This window comes from Haplochromis burtoni, unplaced genomic scaffold (assembly GCF_018398535.1).
Source record: "Haplochromis burtoni strain Fernald_Lab_line unplaced genomic scaffold, NCSU_Asbu1 Contig_65, whole genome shotgun sequence".
Classification (NCBI taxonomy): Eukaryota; Metazoa; Chordata; class Actinopteri; order Cichliformes; family Cichlidae; genus Haplochromis; species Haplochromis burtoni.
Window position 1 is genome coordinate 2,354,751 of NW_024582426.1, and position 20,704 is coordinate 2,375,454.

Below are 20,704 nucleotides of genomic sequence, written 5' to 3' on the forward strand. Positions count from 1 at the left end.
GTAAGGTGCTGCATGAATAAGAGAGTTTCTTTTTTCAGTTTCTGTACCTCAAAGTCAGCGGGTGTTTTTGAATGAGCTATGGTCTGTGTTTAACACAGCGGTCCCAAACCTTTTTTGCACCACGGACCAGTTTATGTCCAACGATATTTTCATGGACCGACCTGTAAGGTGTTGCGGATAAATACAACAAATTAAAACCAGTACCTGTACCAAAAACAATTTATTCATAACACACGGGAAAAGACCCAGGGAAATAGAGTTAACGATATAAACAATAACAAAATAACGATTAAAAACCCAGAAAACCATAAATTTCACACCTAGCCTCAAATCTCGCGGCCCAGTACCAAACAACTGAAGGACCAGTACCAGTCCGAGGCCCATGGGTTGGGCACCGCTAGTTTAACACAGGCTTTAGACATTCTCATGCTCTGTTCACTAACAAAAAATAAGGAAATGTGTAAATTTAAGGTAAGAATGCAGAAGTATGTGATGTATTTAAGTAGCAAGTATATACCACACATTTTGTACAGACAAAGTGGTAACCATGCCAACCAAAGATGTGGGATTCATTATCTCATTTTATTTTACCCAAAACCACGAAAATGGCTTTGGGAAAAATACAACGGTGTTTACATCACTGTGTTGTTCACTTATAGACAAGCAGAAGGAATGCTGAAAACAAGCAAACACACTATGCACTGCTAGGTTGAGCAAAAGGTCCAAAATTTATGTTGTACTGGCCACTGCACTGGAATTTTGTACCTACTCACCCAGCTAGGACTGCTTTGTTGCTACTGGCCACAGTGCACGAGAGCCTCACACAGTGATTGGGTGATACTTTGCTAAAAACCATTAGAAATAACAGGTTTCGTAGTGCTGAGGTGACACTGATAAATTGTATCTAAAAGCTCTCTGATGTGAAGGGTTTCAGAAGATTTTCAAAGCAGCTTTATTGTGTGAAAACTGCCTTGCTGAACAAAATATATGCAAAACTCTTAAAAATTATAGAAAAAAATCCCTTTTGTTAGACGAACTGTGGCCGTGCTCATTTCTATCTGTACCTACAGTAGAACACACTGTAAACTGGAATACTGAAATTAAATAGATTCAATTAATTTAAAAACTAAAGCTCTGCTAACAAAAATATTTTAACATTTCCTTGTAAACTCTTTTTAAGCAGATTATTTTCGATTAGTTTGAACTATTTTGCGGTTTATTTAAGAATAGCATACATTCACAGTCTTCATGTTTGTGGGTGTGATGAGGGTTACTGGGAAAGTTTCACCCTATTGAAGTGTGAAGCTTACCAAAAAACTGAATTTGTAAAAATGACGTCTTTTCTTCCCCTTCCTTTCACAATAAAAGTATCTTACATATACACTGAATGACTGCTGTAGATAACACAGTTTACAAAACTGCCTGACCTTTCCCCAATCATTGCACGCACACTTGAAACAGACACAAAAACACTACACTGGACCGGATCACCGGCCTCCTACTTTCCTCCCACCAACACACCATGACTCAACCGGCCTCTAAAAATAGACTACTCACAAAAATAGAAATGATCAATTCCTTTTTCTTTCTTTTTTAAATTACTCATTCCACAAAAATTAGAGTTTTTTTGTTTTTTACACTGAATACTTTCAGTGAATGAAACCAGATCTATGTGGTTGTGATGGGTGTGTTTACATACACAGTGACACTTGGAGTGCGTCCACTGTTTAAATGATTCCAAAGGTCCACAACAGTGTGCGTGCGTTACATGAAACTATTATATCTCTCCAGCTCATTTGACATAGATAATGTTTCTGCTGCCATAAAGAGAATGTGGATTTTATTTCCAGACGTGGCCTAGTTTAAAATGTACCTTACAATGGATGAATCTCATTCGTGTCACCTGAATTTGAGAGATTTCTTTAGATGATTAATTCCATAGATCTATATCTCTCTTCTCAATCATCCTGTCTCTCTCAAGTCTTCAGTCATTCAAGAAACATTATAAATCTAAAACACAAAATGACAAGCAAGAGACACTGGATATGGGTGTTTCTCTCATTCTTATCCATGACAGTAAATCAGCTCTGCGGTCAGTGCTGAACGTTTATTCTGAAAGGGCCGGCTTTCAGCTGGCAGACTGCATGCTTTTATTGTGTAGGCGGAGGAGCTCACAGACAGACTGACTCAGAGAGAGAGAGAGCGAGAGAGAGACTGTGTCTGTCACTGTCTGGCCGCTCACCGCTATATATGCGTCTCCTACCTGAAAGTGGAGCAGTCAGTTGCAGTCCACTCTCCTGCAGGGAAATATCTCCACCACAGACATTACCACTCAAGGTAAAGCTTTTTCTTTTACTTGTCTAAACTCAGATCTCAATTGAATTAAGCTTGGGGACTTTTCATTAACTTTCAAAAACTCAGAATTTCTTGAATTTATTTGCATTTTCTGACTGAAACACTTTGTCAGTAAAATAAAAATAGAGAGCAGAAGAAGAAAAGGGAGGCAAACGACTGAGGTGGAATAAACAGCAGCTTTTTTTTTCCTTCACAGTCTCCGGGTTTACCAGCTCAACAAGTTAATGTTTAAATCATATGTTGTCAGAGCTGGTGTGTGGTTTAGGAGCAGACGGAGGCTGAGTGTGATAACCATTCATTTTGGAGGCTCTAGAAAGGCAGCGAGTTTGGACTGCAAAGAGAAAAAGAAGAAAAAGGAGAGAAGGGGGGGGAAGAAGAGTAGCATCACTATGAGCGACTTTAGCTGAAGTTAGTTTGTTAGTTTTCTTTCCAGCAGTGCGACTGTGTTTATGTGGCGAGGTTCATTTGTTTGCAGAGCGCCTCTGTGGAGTCAGATGGATTAGTTAACACAATGGAGTCTGTTAGGTGGAAAAAAACTTCTGACTTACTCCGCTGTAACTCTTCACTGACTGAGTTCTTTCTCTCTCTGGCTCTTCCTTTTCCTTCATCCTCCTCCTCCTTCTACCCTTCTTTCCCTCCACTCCTGCTGTTAATCCCATTTGATGGCGATGTCTTTCCCACTTCAATCCACCGAAGAATGTCTTCAGCATTCCTTCTATAGAGAAAGGGGGGAAAAAAACCAATCAGGGCTGAGCCAGAGGAGTGGGGAGAAGAGGGAGAGATGGATGGAGATGTATAGAGAAAAGCAGGGCTCGCTGATTGTTGAGAGCCTCTTCACCTTGCGTATGAAATATGAGCCCAGATAGAGCGCGAGGGGGAGAAATAAGAGAAAGAGAGAAAGTAGGGCAGAAAGAAAGTGGAAGTGTGTGATCGGGCAGCCGTAAGCTGTTTTTTTTTTTTTTTTGGTTTGTTTTGTTTTGTTTTTTTGGTGTGGCTAGAATAAGAAAAATGCTCCGTGTTACGCTTTAAAGAGAGGGGGAGAAAGGAAAACAGTCTGGTTCTGTTTTATGTGGTGTGTGTGCAATTAGAGCCAATGAGGAGGTGGAGGTATACCAGGGAAGAGTGGGGCTGAAAATAAGCTAAAGAGAACGTATGCACTGAGATGAAGAACTGAATGATGGAGAGCGGCTGCAGATGAAGCAGCAGCAGACTGGATTCTGAGCGTCAGACAACCCTGTGAGATTATTCTGAAATGCTCGTGGAAAATTGGAGCGGTTTCTTTGTTAGCTCGTTTTCTCTTGTGAAAGTAAGTAGAGGCGGGCAGATATGAACAAGGAGTCCAGAGAGAGAATGAAAAGAGCGCAGGCTTCTTTGTGTTGTGTCAGAATTATTTTCCCAGCTGTTGCCATGTGTAAATTAAAATTTCACAACATTACACAACAGATTTGTACATGTAAGACTTACTGCAAGTTTCTCTGTACTCACAAAGTTTAGAAATTCTCAACATGACACATTTTCTAGGGAAGGATAACACAAAAAGTAAGCAAATGGAAACTTGAGTCAGAAGGGACTCCTCCGGCACAGTTAAACAAGACAGTCTTACTAACAGTGTGTCAATCATTCACTTTGTCAGACTGATGGTGTGTTTTTGCTCGAGGGCATCGGACAGCTTTGTGCTGACACACGTAATAGTAATGATGCAATGCTCACTGGTGAATATAAGCAACAGTAGCTGGGAACCAGATGTGTGTTTCAATATCTATACCCATTTTTGTGCTGCAACTGTGTGATTTAATCTCACAGTTCTCTTGAACTCGGTCTCTGATTTAAGTCACCATTTGTGTGACACTATTTCCAGGCAGTGTTTGAGTTGTAGGTGTGATACCGGAGCTTAGTTTCGCTATTTCTCTATGAATCATTTACAGACTGCGAAGCCGTGCTGTTACCCAGCCACAGGTGTGTGTAGAAACAAACACACAATAGGGTCTGCTCTGCTGTAGCCTGAAAGCATAACACCCACTAAAGCCATTCCTCAGTCTTCCTGCTGAGGCTGCTGAGAACTGCAGCCTCAGTTCTCCTCATGTTGTTGTTTACAGAAGGAAACCCCTCATTACTGATGATGTACACTCAACAACTTCCTGTTCTCCCCCTTCTCCCTCGTACGCTTCCTGTCATCAGCTGGACGGGTCTAATAAAGCGGCTCCGTCTTTTACAGCCAGCTGCAGAGCTAACGAGATGGGCGGCAGATAAACCTGTGGATGGCTCCCAGCTTGCTTCGATAGTCGGTGGAACAGTGGATGAGTTTCTCACGCACTTTGTTTGCGCTTCCTGAACAATAACAAACAGTACAGTGCAAGCACAGATATTTAGAAGGTTGAGGTCTTCATTTATTAAAGCAGCATGCTGCTGGTAATGACCCACTGCATCTGGCACATCTCAGTGTTTAGCAGGCTGATACATCACGGGGCTGTAAAAGAGTCCTTCAATTAAGTTACTGTCAAGCTGTTCTGGAGTCTGTTTATTGAGCTTTTAGAAACTGCAGAGATGGATTCCTCTTAGCCCTTTTTTTACCCTTCCCTCCTTTTCCTTTGATAAAAAAGGGATTTAAAGACAGGATCCAGCCCAAGGAAAGTATTTTTCAGGATGAAAATAAGAGGAGACTCAAAGGCTTATTGCCTATTTATACCACCAAAAAAGAGAGAGGGTAAAAAAAGACAGACATAAGAGTAATGCTGCTTTACAGTTGGAATGACAGACAGAGGAGCTGGAGCATTTTCTCTCAGCGAAGCAGAGCGCTTTGTGGGCCAGCTGGCTCAGACCAGAACAGCAAAACACAGTGCCGTTGGCTTGACGACAGAGGAACACTTCCCTCCTAATTCAGACCCGCTCGCCGCAAGAACAAAGAATAAGAGCGAGTGATGGGAGCCTGTTCTGCTTCTCGGCGCATTTTAAACAACTTGTAATCATCTACTCAAGGTATAGGTCACGTTTTAGTAAGGATTCTGCTCTTCTGGAGTGCAGATGGGATGAAGAAGCCGGACATTGTGTAGTGGCTTGTCATGCACTTTGTGGTCACAGCGGTGTGGATGATGAGAGCTGGAGGCTGCACAGCTGCAGGGTCATAGAAGTCTGGAAGACTCCTGGTCACTTGCTTCATGTAAACTTTAGAGTGGACTATAAAACTATTCGTGCAGCTTCAAACACAAGCTAACATAACATTTTCATGCACTTTCAAATGTGAAGCAAATGTCCAAATGGGAGTCGGAGTCCAGTCTTATCTAGTAAAATTAGAGTCCGACTATGCTAAATGGCATTTAGCTGGAAGTGAAATGCATTTCAGTGCTGACTGACACTAGGAGTATATTGTTGTATAGTAATAATGTACAGTTTGACTTATAATGAATGAAGACCCCTTGGAAAGTGAAGAGCTCTTTTTAAGACAAAGGGATGAACTCAGTTACAGGATAATATCTGCCCTTCGTCCTACTTACACAACATAAAAGGGGGGGAAACACTAACTTCTCCAACAGAAATACTATACTCAGCTCTAAGAGAGTGTCAAAAGTGTAGGTAAATGCTAAAAAGGTCTTTGAGGTCTTCCCCTGCTGAGGCAGTAAAGCATTGTGTCGAGGAGAGTGGGATGAGGCTTTGAGGAAATTAAGAGTGTTTCCTCTCTGCTGGAGCAGACGGGCAGGGTGCTTATGCCTCCGAGAACACCGCCAAAAAAGGAATCAAACCGCTGCGGAGAGCTGTGAGCCTCACGAGCTGCCAAACTATTCCTGTAAAAGAGCTCTTTTGGTGGACTCCCAAACAGGAGACCTTTGGGGAATGTAAAGGAAAATGTATACAAAGAGGGGGGGACACACTGGATTGATTGTGTGCTCAGTGAGTCCTGTAAGGGGAGCACCAGGTGGAATGACTGCAGGGGATGTTTTTGAATTATTGACTTTTATTTGAGCCAATGAATTCCCTTCTGGGAGTGTATTACCAAAATACTTGCCTAGGACAGTCTATGTGATGATCTCCAATTAAGGGTAAAAGTATGTATGCAGTACCTACAACTGATAAATGGTAGGCTGAATGAAATCACCGAGAGTAGATGGCAAAAGCTAAAAGTAGTTTGAAACATCTGAACCGAGGTATTGTTGATACAATTGTTCTTTTAGTCCATCTGGCAGGACTCGTGTCAAATTATGCTACGACTATCAGTTTTGTCAAATTAGCACTGGTGACATTTGTAAATCTGTACCCCGAGCCGAGAGGGAGGGGGTTTTCTTTGCATTGTCACAGATGAAAAATAGTGGAAACGCTCCGCTGATTATTCAACATCTGGAAAAGATTTGGGCACATGAACTTGGTGGACTCTTGACAACACGCACCACTGGGATGTACAGTATATTCTGAGCAGGCAGCCTGTGAAGAACTCATCAGTCTCACATGCTCATGTGAGCTGTAGACTCAAGGTTTATAACTTTTCATCCTTTTTTCCCAAAGACCTACGGCCTCCTGATCCTCAGGGAGAGCACCTCAGAGTTCACTCATGTCCTGTGATTTTCAAAACATTTTAAAACCCTCCTGGTTCGACAACTGAAACTTTACATTATGAGTTAGCCTCCGTCTCCTCCACAATGACACAGGAACTGATTGACCACGCCTGTGCAAAAATAAATCACGATCCTGGCAAAATGACACAGAAATATTGCATTTTTTTCCCCCTTCATTCTGCAAATTCGAGGAGCCACACCTTAACCGTGGGGTTTTACTTTTCCACAGCTCTGCTTATACCCCAGTTTTCTGTCCATCCACTTCAACGCTGCTGAACAACAGGAACAGAGCTGTTTTCTTCACTGTTGCACTTATCATCTGGTTCCAGCGCCACGCTTGATGTATTGTCAACAGTCGGGGTTTTTAACAAGTCTTTGTTAGAGGCTAGAGGCTGATAAACTATCAGTCGGTGCCGCTCGTGCAGTGGTTTCCTCCCAGAAGTTGCACACATACCAACACTTTGCCCAAGCCTCTGGCCTGACAAGCTATCACCTTCAGAGCAGAGGAAAAACATTTCACACAGTTCGACTCCTGCTGACAACTGTCAGGCTGACGGCCGAGTGCTGATGTCATCCTGAAAATGCTTTGCGTCTTTAATAATTTACATCTTTGCTAACTTCACTTGACTTTCCAAACACTTTGACTCTCCATTGATGATGTTCACATCTGGCCTCCAACCTTCCTGCCAGTTTTGTTCTGACTACAGTTGGATTGAGACCAGACTATTGTGTCATGCATAAACTAAAAACAGATGATTTTGTAACATTTTTACTGTTACCTTGTTATCATCTGCCCCTCAGGGTTTTTTTTTTAAAAAAAAACATTTTTATGAAACTTTATTTTCTGATGACTGGTTGTTCTTCACAGGAACGCGGCACAGCTGAAGCAGCTGCAGGACCAGATTCTGTTGGAGCAGCAGGAAGCAGCCAACTGGCAGCAGCAGCAGCTGGAGCAGCAGAATCAGGAAATCCCACCTCCACCTCTGCAGCCACTTCAGGAAGTATCTCCACCTGCTCCTCCATCCCCACCTCTCCCACCTCCTCCCTCCTTCCAGGAGTTGGAGAACAGCACAGCCATGCAAGCCAGCACATTCAACTATGCCCGGCCCAAGCAGTTCATTGCAGCGCAGAGCCCCGGTGGGGCGGGCTACGTCACCCAGTCCTCTGGCTCCTCTGGATCCAGCCTGTCATCCCCTCTGTCTCCACCCACCTCACACAAGTCCTTCAGCAGGGTCACCATGCCCACCTTCACCAAGGCGAGCGGCCTCGAGTCCCCAAGCTCTCCTTCCTTCCCTCCTCCACCTCCGCCCTTCCTCAGCTCCGGCAGCCTGTCCTCTCCATCAGGTCCCGCCCAAGACTTTCCTCCTCCACCTCCTCCTCCCCCTCCACCCGTAGCCACATCTCCAGCATACTCAGATATGTCCTCGCCTTTCTCTTCCGTCCCTCCATCTCCTGCCTCCAGCTTCCTTTCCTCAGTGTTGCCCTCCACACCTTCCACACCTGGCAGCCCTACAGTCAATGCCATGGGTCTTCCTAAAGGCAACGGGACTGTGTAAGTGACATTCAAATACACTTTTAACCACATATCTTTTTTTTTACAGAGTCTGTCAGCAGCATCAGGCCAGCACAGTCTGTGTGTCAGGCACTAACTGCTGCCAGCTGAGTGCAGAATGTCTGCTGCTGGATGGAAGATGACATGTTTACATTTTTTTGCAGCATGTTTACAGGAAAATGCCAACTAGAGACCCCACACACATAAACAAAAGTTGCTCAAAAGGTGCAAGGCCCTCACCCCAATTGGGGGAAAAAACATACACAAAGTCCTCGAGACGGAAAGATTTGTTGAAATTAATATAAACAATAACGTTAGCTTATATATTTTTTTTAAAAATCTATCACTCTGCAGAGTATCTAGCTGATTTTGCACTCTGCTTATTGAGTTAGCTGATAAAAATCTGTTTGTGTGTAGATAATCCTCGTCTGATGGCGTCCCTGAAGAGGGTAATTTTTTTTTTTTCCTTCCATCAAGGACATTCCACCTTTTAGCTCTTTGCCAGTAAATTTTCATCACTCCCGAACTCCCCCTGCTATTCCTGGAATTCCTGCTGCACTTGTGAGAGATAAGAAGACACACTGCGAAATGCTATAGCTGAACATGTCCAGATAAGGGTTCATGTTAGAAAGCAAGCGGGGCAGCCATGGAGGAAAGAGGTGCTGAGATTATGTGAGTCACACAGTGACGGGGGGCCAGACCCTATATTGATCTCAGCCACTTTCCTGCTGTTCAAAACTTCTGTTTACGAGGGGCTTAAAGGGAAGGGGAAGGGGGATATAACGGTTTGTTTCAGACAGTGAAATAATACCAAGTCCTCCTATATAATAAATAAAGGTTATTTTCAACTTTTTGTCATTCTTTTAGCAAAGCATTCCCAAGGAAGTCCTCTGTCACCAAGACACCACGCATCGCCTCAGACTCAGACATTCAGGGATCCAAGGATGCGGTCATCCAGGATTTGGAGAGAAAACTGCGCTTCAAAGAGGAGCGCATCAGCAATGGTCAACAGGTATGTGTTTGTAGGTGTATGTGGGTGTGTTAAATTCTTAGTAAAATACTGAACAGTGTGTTTGCAGACAGTTACTGAATGAGCTTGTTCAGTAACCATTAACACGGAATAACAAGCGTCCCAACATATCCAACCAACGAAAAATTCAAAGAGCGTTTGATTCATGCACCCTCAAGGAAATTCATGATGCTTCCGCCACATATAATCGATCCCCTATTGACACAAGGCTTAGATACAAATAATGAAGTGTAAAAGTGTGTGTTTTTCTAACTCGCACACTAACCCGCACTGACCCCATTAATCACTGCTTCCAGAGGTTAACCTATGAGGAGAAGATGGCTCGCAGGCTCTTGGGTGCTGACAACGCAGCCACGGTCTTAAACACACAGGACACAGAGGAGGAGCCAGTCACACAGGTACGGCAGCTCTTTATCAGGATCCACACACACTGGAGGGAGGAACAAAACAGCACACGCACAAACCTGAAATCACACAGGCATGAAACCGTTTTACCAGCATATCTACACCGGCACAAATCCCCCTGCTGCATGCATACCACACATGCACCTCTCTGTGTGTCCACTGATACTTCGCTGGTGTCATTCCTATCTCATGATCACTGGCTTCCCTCCACCCCAAGCCACTGTAAACACTGCTGAGTGCACGTTATGAAAGCAGGGTGTAAACACTGCAAAGTCCTCCAGAGCCCTCCATAAAAAGCTCTGTTTATGCAAACTCCTAGAACCAAGTGTTGCTGCAAACATGTTGTTCAAAGGCTCTCTTAGACACCAAATAGTCACTTTGGAGAAGCAGAAAAGAAGCACAACATCCCCACAGAGTTGGTTATGAATTTCAAAGACAAAGAAAGAGAAATCAAAGCCTTAATTTCTTTTTTTTAGATCTTTCAGTGTATTTCAATAGCATTTTAGACTGGGATAGCCAATAATGATTCAAATCAGACTATATGGAGGACATCACAGTGATGCATTATCATCCTTCAGCAACATGCACACATAGACTACATGAAAGTTGCCAGTAAGCATCCCCATATCACATCTTGTGTCCACAATGTCAGAGTTAGCACTCTGCCACCCATATGTGCTACTGCCTCTTTGTATGCGGAGCAACTCAGCTGATTAGAGCAATACAGCTAGTTTGCATGGCGAAGCTTGCAAAGGCATCAGCACTAGTGCATTATGCCACTTTGTATTTGATAAAGTGTCTTGCATGTGTTTGTATTCTTTTTTTCTTTTGAGAGCAGGTAAGTTTGAACATGCACACAAACCAGACTATAAGAGGTGGACGTAGCCTATATGGAAGTACCTCAAACTGAGATTATTTAACATCCAGCAGGGGGCGCTTTATCTGGTTGGAAATAAAAGGTTAGATCTTTAGAAGTCTATGAGAAAATGACCCTTCTTTTCCAATCATCTCTGTCCCCAGTAGACACTTTTCTGATGGATTTATGGTCTCAATAACTAGTTTAAAGTCTCTTTTAATACAGCATGATGTTTATTTTCTACATCTTATCCTGATTTTTATTCGAATAAGCAGTAAAATATACTTAGTAGTAACTGACAGTTCGCTAGTGTCCTCAGTTTTTTATTTAGATAGATTCGCTTATTAAAATAAGTAATGATTATGGCCCCCAAACTGGAATCCACAAACCAGTGGTTCACATCACCGTGGCTACTTCCATCTTTTATATAAAGAATTTAGCAACAGCAAACTTTAAAACACAACTGTTTCTTGCCCTGTTTAATCCATCATGACAGACACACAAACAAAGCCTCTTTTTCTCCCAACAGGAAGACAAATCATCTGATAGAGACTCTTACCCTCAAAAGGTTATTGACACCTTCTCCTGGTTTTTCTTTCACTCTAAAATATCACTGTGTCAAGCTATGCACACAAAAATCATAAACGTGTACAGTTTAACTGAAGCGGGATCAGGTGTGACAGTTATCTCATTTGGAAACAAGTGTTATAGAAAGGATACAGGGAAACAGAATTTGTTACTGATCACTCAGCTTTTATATCCACTGGTCGCTTTTTGCGGTTGGTTTGCAAATATTCACAAAAGAGTGTTTAGTGTTTGTCCTTATCTGCACCTTTTACTGCCTATTTTCATTTAATGTGCAATATAAATTTTAGATACTAAAGCATGTTGAGAGCTTAATTGCAACATAACCATCAATCAGCACATTTGGTTCTACCACATATGTTTGTCCTCACTTTGCTGCCATCACAAAGTGCATGCTGTAGTTTTAGGCCACATCTTTACTTTGAAAGATTTTAACATGGAACCAGCCGCCTCTGTATTATTACCGGATAATAGCTCGCCAGTTCAGGACTTCTATAATTGCTGTGATCCTAAGCAGCACAGCAAGTTCAGGAGGATATATGTTGGCTCTGCAGCTGTGCCCGGAGGCCTGTCATTATCTGTGTGATGTGTCATCAGAGCAAGCTGCTCTGCAGATGTTCTCCACTGCCTCCTCAGAGTTCCAGCACTGAAAGATTGATGAAGATGATGAGATAGAGGAGTGCCTCATGTGGGTAAAGACAGTTAGGAAATTGGGAGAAAGTTGGTAGTTCCAGTAACCTTGAAGACAGTTTTATGAGTTTGTAAAAAGTTAAAATTGGGCAAAATGGGTTGTATCGATAGCTGTCCTCACGCTTTTAAATGCACTTGCACGCGCTATGGGTTCACACAAACCACTCACTCTCTCTCACTAATGCAGTGTTTCTGCTGCAGTGTTTGTCTAAATCTATTTTTTTGTCTCTTTTACTTATTTAGGAATACAAAGTGTCGAGCTTTGAGCAGCGTCTGATCAGTGAGATCGAGTACCGTTTGGAGCGTTCTCCGGTGGAGGAATCGGACGATGACGTGGAGCACGATGAGAACTCTGCTGCCCGAGGGGTGGCACCATCTTTCGACCAGAAACTCAAACACTACAAAGTCTTTGAGGGCATGCCAGTCACCTTCTCCTGCAAGATCAAAGGAGACCCCAAACCAAAGGTGAGAGGGTCTACATCGAATTTAGAGAACATCAACGCACTTAAACACAGCTGGGATGATTCATATGTTATTCTGAAGCATTTATTAAGGTTCAAATTCCTGGCTTGAGGGGGTTCCTGATATGTGATGGTGCTGATGGAAAGTGTATATACTGTACATTTATTGTACACTGGGATAAGGAGAGGCTCTTTGCGGGAATACACTCTGGGACTAACTGGCTGGTTGGCTCTGTGTGTATTAATCAGACTGTGTTGACAGGTTTAACGGGAAAAAAATAAGAAATGAGATAGGGGCCAAATATTCATGGAGTATTACCTTTCATTCATCCATCCATCCTGTTCTGCTTAGTTAAGACCAGGTGGCAGGGAGCAGCAGCCCAAGAAGAGATGTCTAAACCCATCTCTCCTCAGCTTGTTTCTGGTAGAATCCTAAAAAACCCCAACTGCCTCCTTTTGATATGGTAGAGCAGCATCTCTACTATTCCTGTCTTCCTACAGTCTTTAATGAGCCCATTCACCCTTTCCAGGAATAGCCTTTCTGCCACTTGTAGCTACGATCTTATTCTTTAAGTCATTACCCATTTATGATTACAGGTGAGGACTGGGACAAAGCTTCCCCAGTAAATCAAAAGCAATGCCTTTAATCTGTCTCCAGCTCTCCTCCCCTGTAGCGGGCACTCCATCCTTTTCTGTCTAAGAACAATGTCCTTAGAAGTTTTGCTTTTAGTCCTAGCCACTGTGCTTGCCCAACAGGATCATATCATCTTTAAATAACAAGTTATGAACAGAACTTGTAGCAGAGTCCAATGCCGACCTGGAGTCAGTCTGCCTTATTCCCATCAATATAAACCAAATATTGCTAGGGGAAAAAAGTGATTTCTTTGCAATGTTAGTGCCAAAGTCAGTCCATGAAAAACTTGTCTGATAATTGTATGATCTTGTGCTGCAGGTCTACTGGTTTAAAGATGGTAAGCAGATCTCTAAGAGGAGCGAGCATTACAGGATCAGCCGAGATCCTGATGGAACCTGCTCCCTGCACACTGCTGCAGCCTCACTGGACGATGACGGCAACTACACCATCTTGGCAGGCAACCCTGAGGTGAGTTGAAAAAACGATGCAAACACCTATGTTCGACTGCCTGTCTGATATGTCACCACTCATAAAAATAATGTTCTCTGGCTTGAAAGGGAAGAGGGGGTTGAATGAGACAGGAAAACCCTGAAGAGGTTCCAAAGTTTATGTCGAACAGGCCCTCGAACTGTCTTTTCCAGCTCTAACACTCACATTTCATTTCCTCCTCTCAGTCTGACTTGCCGCTCCTGGCGTTTTATCACCTCATAAGTTCCCTCTCTTCCTCTCTCAGGGCAGGGTGAGCTGCACTGGCAGGATGATGGTCCAGGCGGTGAACCAGCGAGGTCGCAGCCAGCGCTCAGCACCTGGACACATGCGCAGGTGAGGCTGGCAGCAGAGGGAGAGAAGACAAACAAAATCTCCATCTGGCGCGTGTGTTGCAGGCTGTTCACCATCTGCACGTGCTTCTGTGCTCGCTCACACATTTCCGCACGGATTCAAAACAGTCCAAGAAGCTTCTATTTAAGCAAATGTTTGCCGTGAGCTGAATCCCACTGTTCGGGGGAGAAAAGCTCAGTGTTAATGAGAGGGAACACCTGTTAGCATGGCTCTGTTTTTCATTGCTCTAATGGTCTTGTATATGCGGTATGCAGTCGTGCAAGGCCAGATATTGAAAAATGCACTGACGATCGCAGACATTCTTATGGTCGCTTACAGAACATAAAAAACACCTGTAATCTGTTATCAAGATGAACACACCCTGATTAAATTAGAGCTTAGGGATGTTTTGAGTAAGGAGAGAGATCCAGATAACAATCAGTGTCTCCTGCTCTCTTTATTTCTCTCCTTGGCTGATATTCAGGCAGTGTGGTGATGTCACTGTGTTTGAGTATAGTTATAAGAACATCTCCAGGTCCTGTCCTGCTGTACAAGTCTTAAAGAGACTTTTACATGTCACAAAACAGGAAGTGGAAGTAGGGGAAAGAGAACTGGAGTTTTTTTTTTTTTAACCCTTTAAACCCTAACCCGTCACCGATGACGGTTAGCATTTTTAGCAACTCCAGGCCTCGAGGGCCAGTGTCCTGCAGGTTTTAGATCTCACCCTGGGTCAACACACCTGAATCAAATGATTAGCTCATTACCAGGCTTCTGGAGAACTTAAAGACATGTTGAGGAGGTAATTTAGCCGTTTAAATCAGCTGTGTTGGATCAAGGACGCATCTAAAACCTGCATGACACCAGCCCTCGAGGCCTGGAGTTGCCTTCCCCTGGTTTAAAGGGTAAATTAGGTCAGGGTTTAAAGGGTTAAAGTATTCTACTCTTTCTGACAGGGGGGATTTCACCTACGATTTTATGTGCTTCCCCGTGTAGCCTTAGTTGAGAGTTTAACAGTCAGCAAATAAAAACTAAAAGTTTGTTCTTTTCCAAAACATCTCATTAATTCCGAGCTTAAATTTTAATCCCAGAAACCCTTTGTCTGTCTGTCCCCCTCTCTCTCTCTATCAGGCCCAGGTCCAGGTCTAGAGACAGCGGTGATGAGAACGATAACATCCAAGAGCGTCACTTCCGCCCCCACTTCCTGCAGGCGCCTGGTGACCTCATTGTTCAGGAAGGCCGCCTGTGTCGAATGGACTGCAAGGTAAATACACACCTCTAGTGTAACATGTGCCAGCATGGGTGTACACTGTGATAAAACAGAGGAAGGAAGGAACTATGGTTGTACTGTGGTTGCTCAGTCAATTAATAACAATATTAAAAACACCTATACAGCACTTTTTAACAATGTTACAAAATGTTTCACGATTAGAACTTCTTGCATTACATAAACGAGCATACATATACCAATGTGCTGTGCATACAGCTTTTATTATTGTAGGAGGTCAAGTAGATGAAATGGTCCAAATCTGGAAGCATCGAGTTTTTCCACAGTGTTTGGACTGATGTGATGTAATAGCACATGGCAGGTTTTATTAGTGGCAGCCTGATTCTCTTTTCAGTCTGTTGTGAGAAAGGTCTTCCCTGTTAAAACTGTTAATATATGGCTAGCACTGCCAGACAGAAACAGTCCTGATTTCAGAACTTTCTATGTGGAGATTGCAAACCCTCCCTGTTTTTACCCAGGTTTTCTTCAGGAACTCAAAAACAACATATAAAGTTGATGGCCTGGCACACTCTTACAAAAGAAGTTTCTAATATCAAAAGCTGCACATGGTTGAAAAAGTAATTTCGATAACTCAAAACCAACTTTTTTATAAAGTTGGTTTTGAGATGCTGCGTTTTTGATGTAAAAAAGAAGAAAAAACAAACTTTTTGTTTTTTGGGTTTGCTTTTTCTTTGGTTGAGTATGGCGTGTCAAGCTATGAACTTTAATGTGCCTGTGGTTTCAGCCCTGTGTGTTACAATCTGTCATTTTAACTTTAACCCTACTCACCAAGCCATTGCTTTGATTTAACCTGCTGTGCTTATTGAATAGACTGCAGGTGAACACACTATCGCTGCTATTCTTTGATAAACCAAAGCGTCTAAAATAAGTGAGACGTGACTAGAAAGAAAGATGCCCGCACCAAAGAGAATATGTTAATCATAGTAATAGAGAAAAAACCATTTCAAATCCACCCTTTAATTCAGCGTCTGTATTGCTTTCAGGGAGGCTCCATGTCAGTGCTGCCAAGGAAGCATTTCCCTTTCCGTGCATTCCAGTTCCTCTAGTGAACTAGCGCAGACAAGATTTTTCATCACTTTATGAATGGCTCACAACAGACAGACAGGGCACACAGGTGTCATTTTTCAGGGATTAAGTGGGATCAGGTTTTTCTAAAATTATTTCCCCTTACACCACTCCCACCACCCGTGCTCGTTTTCTTTCTTCATCCCCTCCATCTTCACCTCGTCTCCCTGCGGCCTGAGGCACCGAGGAACCTCTTTGAAAAGCTGGTGCATGTAATAAAATAAAGCAGACCCACAATTAACTCTCTATAAAAAGCCTGTCTTTTTGGGCCTTTCAGAAATAAACCCAGAGTCTCCATTCCTTCAGAGCTCTTAATGTCGAAGATATTTATAGCAAATATCTATTTGCAGGTCATTTGAGGCTTTCTAGATTTTCCGTTCTTAAAATGTCTCAACTTCTAAATGCGCACTGGTTTCCTTCCAGAAGTACTTATCACTGCTTAGTCTGCTGTTTTGTGAGAATGTGAACATTGTAATAGTGGCACATTTTCCATGTGGGCCAGAGGCAGCAGAGCAGGTGTTGGGTTTCTCTGCAAAGAGAAACATGTCTTCTCCGAGTCCAGTTTATTCCCGTGACAAAGCATGCAGGTGACCAGTCTCCCCCAGACAAACAAAGATTAACTAAACTGTTTTCATACTCCCAATAAACACGAACATGCGGATAACAATCAAATTCCTCCAACAAAAACAGGCATGACGTGAGCATTCATGCATTCACTCAAATGTAATGTCTTCTGTGTTTTTCCCCTCCTGTAGGTGAGCGGCCTGCCCACTCCTGACCTCATCTGGCAGTTGAACGGACAGACCATCCGCCCTGATTCTGCCCATAAGATGCTGGTGAGAGAAAACGGGGTGCACTCGCTGGTCATCGAACCTGTGACCAGCCGCGACGCAGGCATCTACACCTGCATCGCCAGCAACAGAGCCGGCCAGAACTCTTTCAACCTGGAACTCATCGTTGCAGGTAAACAGAACGATCAGCACGAACAGAGACTTTTTTTTTAATGGGGTGGCATTTGAGGGACTCATGGGAAAGCAGACCATTCTAGGGTTAATAACGTCTAAATTAGAAACTACCTGGAAACTAACTTTAACTGTGAATGGCTTCCATAAACATCCAGCAGGAGATGTTGCTGTCCTGGTCCATTAGTGCATCTAAGTAACACCTTCTCTCTCCTTAGCCAAAGAGATGCACAAGGCCCCTTCATTCATCGAGAAACTGCAGAACACGAGCGTTGCAGAGGGTCATCCTGTGCGACTGGAGTGCCGTGTGACGGGGGTTCCCTATCCGCAGATCTTCTGGAAGAGGGAGAATGAGTCTTTCACTCACAACACAGACAGAATCAGGTAAACAGGAATAAGTAAACCAAACTGGTTTGGTGACTTTGCCCTAAAATGAGATTTAGAAAGCATTTTCCCCCAGTAAGTTATACAAGCCCTAAACATGTGCACAGTTATGGTTTCAATAACATTTCAATCCAGAGGAGTAGGGAGATCACGCCATCACAGCACCAACACATGCAATGACAATTCATATTATAGATACAGTACGCCAAGAAAAACAATATTTAAATATTACCTTATTTCACGTAAGTGTCATGTCTCTGACGTCTGATGTATATCAGTTATCTGATGTATGTCAATGCTCTTTCTCCTCTTTCCCAGCATGCACCAGGACAACTGTGGCTACCTATGTATGATCATCCAGCCAGCCTTGAAAGAAGATGCCGGCTGGTACACCGTGTCAGCCAAGAATGACGCCGGCATCGTATCCAGCACCGCTCGGCTTGATGTCCACAGTAAGTCCAAGCTATCACACACTTCTCCCTGAATCCAGCATTTTCCTTTATACAAACTATTTAAATACTTCTATTCCTTCTTTAGCTCAATGGCAGCAGCCTAACCTCCCAAAGCCAAAAAAGGTGCGTCCCTCCACCAGCCGCTACGCAGCACTGACGGAGAGAGGTCTGGATGTGAAGGCGGCCTTCTTCCCCGACTCCAGCCCAGTGCAGCCCGGAGGCCTGGTGGAAAGCGACGACCTGTAGAGACGAGTCAGAGGTGTGAGGATTACCCTGAAAAGCCAGAAAGCTGCCTGTGATCCGGGCACTCCTAACGAGGAGAGGCAGAGTATATTCTTGTCCACCACCAATGAACTGCAGATACTGAATTTAAGCTTGGGTGGGCAAAGTGAGAAAGGTGTTGCCATGTTTCTTTGTTCTAAATAGGATGACACAACACTAATGTATTACAGAATTCATCAAGTTATTTCCCCAAGTTTCATTTTATTAACTGGATCTGGAAGTGATTGAGGTGTTTACCACAAGAAAAGACTGTTCAGTGTATGCCTGACTCTGTTTTACCCTTTAAAGTGCCTTTTTCTTTCTGTAAAGATACAAAAAAAATGAAACCAAATCACTATGCATGTTCAAGTGGTGCCATTTGCAATTCACCAACTAATACTGTATTTATAAGTAGCAATCACACCAGCTGAGGAAACGAGACTGAATGATTCAAAGCATCGTAGCTTGGACGAAGGAGATCACCCACTTTTATTGTGAGGGCTTATGTAGCACAGTGCAGATAGTTAAAGCATCATACAATCTGCGCTTTTAGGTTGTAGATCAGATACTGGACAAGGCCGGACCTTACAAACGGTGTTTTTTGTTGTTGTTTTGTTTTGTTTTGGGGGGGGGGCAGAAGACATTTAACGTTTGGTTAAAAGGATGTGTATGTGCAGCAGACCTTAAGGAAAGTTGGTTTTAACAAGAGAAAATGGGAGTAAAAGCAAGTCAGTGGAGGGATGTGAAGTGTAATACTGAAAAACTAAAATGATGGTGGGTTATTTAGGTGATTACTTTTTCTTCTTCTTTGATTTTCTTTTCTTTTTTTTTTTGAAGTGTGAATTGAAACGTTCTCACTTAAGAGAGGGTGCTGTGAAGGGTTTCAGTGTTTTTCGTCACACACATCACAGATTGTCCATTTTATTTTTGTATGGAAAAAAAAAAAGCTATTTACTTTCCAAAGCAATCTTAACATAAATTATATTTGCAACCTTCAGTTCACCGATAAAACAATCCTGTCTATCATGAAGCTTTATAAATATATTTACTGCCTTAAATCACTTAATGCAAACACAGTTTCTTTGCATGTTTTTTTTGGACACTTGTACAGTGCCAAGTAACTTTTACTAGGATGCATTTAAAAAAAAAAAACCCTGCTTCTTTCCTTCAGTATTCATGGGTAATAAACACTCTCAACATTAAGAAATCAACAGCAAAGCATATTTATATCTACGATTTGTCTCCTTTGTGGGCATCTTTTTTCTGAGCTTCGGTCCGCTGACACTTTGTGTTTGCACATTTCTATGCCAATCAATGCCTGTATATGGATTGTTCTCCTGATACTATTTTAGGTTATAAAATGTTAATAAAAAAATCAAACTCTTCAGGCACAGTGTGAATGTTTTTGTGGACTGGTAGGCTTCTCTAAAACAATAAAAGAATGCCAAAAGGCATATTATCGGTCACAGGAAATGCCACTTGTGCTAAAAACGTTAAAAAGCTATAAAGTCAAGCAGTGATTTGGCACAGTGATTCCCAACAAGGGGTACATGTACTGTGCAAAAGTCTCAAGCCACCCCTCAGTTCTTTTTACTTTGCTTCTTTGGAGCCAGACCTTCCTGCAATTTTTTTTTAAGTGGTCTTGAGCAATAGCTCGCCAGGGTTTCTGGGGAACTACTGCTCAAGTAAAAACATCTTTGTGTTGTAGATAAAGTACAACATGTTCATTCAAGCGTCGTGCCTTAATCTACTCACTCTATTAGTGATTTTTGTCCTTATCTGGAAAGTTTCACTGATTTCAGCAGCAAAATTAAACTACTTTATATACTTTGTGTCACTGCGACTCTCGTGTGGCCTGATATTATTATTCAGGTTAATCGGTTCTGTTCACACCTGGTATAAGCATGCTATTGTTCAACCCAACCCTTGCTGTAAAACCTCAAATCTAACCTGGATTTATCCTTACCTGGAAAGTTATAGCTAGGGATAAGCCCAGGTGACCTTAATTGCCAAAGATTTTAGAAAAGATTGTAGCTGAGAAGCCTTTTAGGAAATGCATAACATTTTTTTTTTAATAAATTTTAGTTATAATTTTATAAATTACATTTGACTGAAACTGCCCTTCTTAGGGTTACAAATGACATTTTGATGGGTCCAGATGCTGGGAATTATACTGTTCTGCTTTTGATACTGCGTCACTGTTACACAGTCACATTAAACAGGTTACATCAAGTAGTGGGTGTGTCTGGATCAGCGTTAGGCTGGTTTAAATCTTACCTTGCAGACTTACCCATTCTGTCTGTATTAATCATTTCCTGTCAGAAAAGGCTGCCTTGTCCTGTCTAGAGCAGCTGTTCCAGATGG

At 42.7% G+C, this 20,704-nt stretch overlaps 1 protein-coding gene across 5 annotated transcripts in view; it reads left to right on the plus strand.

Annotated features, from left to right (window-relative positions):
- palld (palladin, cytoskeletal associated protein) overlaps nt 1–19,727 on the plus strand; it is a 67,345-nt gene extending 47,618 nt beyond the window's left edge. For 3 of the 5 annotated variants that reach the window (XM_005923342.2, XM_005923344.2, XM_005923343.2), the window contains 12 exons: nt 7,768–8,451; nt 9,319–9,463; nt 9,778–9,879; nt 11,272–11,310; nt 12,261–12,482; nt 13,431–13,580; nt 13,846–13,934; nt 15,060–15,192; nt 17,037–17,244; nt 17,462–17,627; nt 17,946–18,079; nt 18,165–19,727. In XM_005923342.2, the coding sequence (XP_005923404.1) occupies nt 7,768–8,451; nt 9,319–9,463; nt 9,778–9,879; nt 11,272–11,310; nt 12,261–12,482; nt 13,431–13,580; nt 13,846–13,934; nt 15,060–15,192; nt 17,037–17,244; nt 17,462–17,627; nt 17,946–18,079; nt 18,165–18,325 (2,233 nt within the window). In that variant the 3' untranslated portion in view covers nt 18,326–19,727. Of the gene's footprint in view, nt 1–1,610; nt 2,338–7,767; nt 8,452–9,318; nt 9,464–9,777; nt 9,880–11,271; nt 11,311–12,260; nt 12,483–13,430; nt 13,581–13,845; nt 13,935–15,059; nt 15,193–17,036; nt 17,245–17,461; nt 17,628–17,945; nt 18,080–18,164 lie in introns of those variants that run through there. The other 2 variants (XM_042221402.1, XM_005923345.2) reach the window with 2 other exon arrangements.
- Nucleotides 19,728–20,704: the final 977 nt, after the last annotated feature.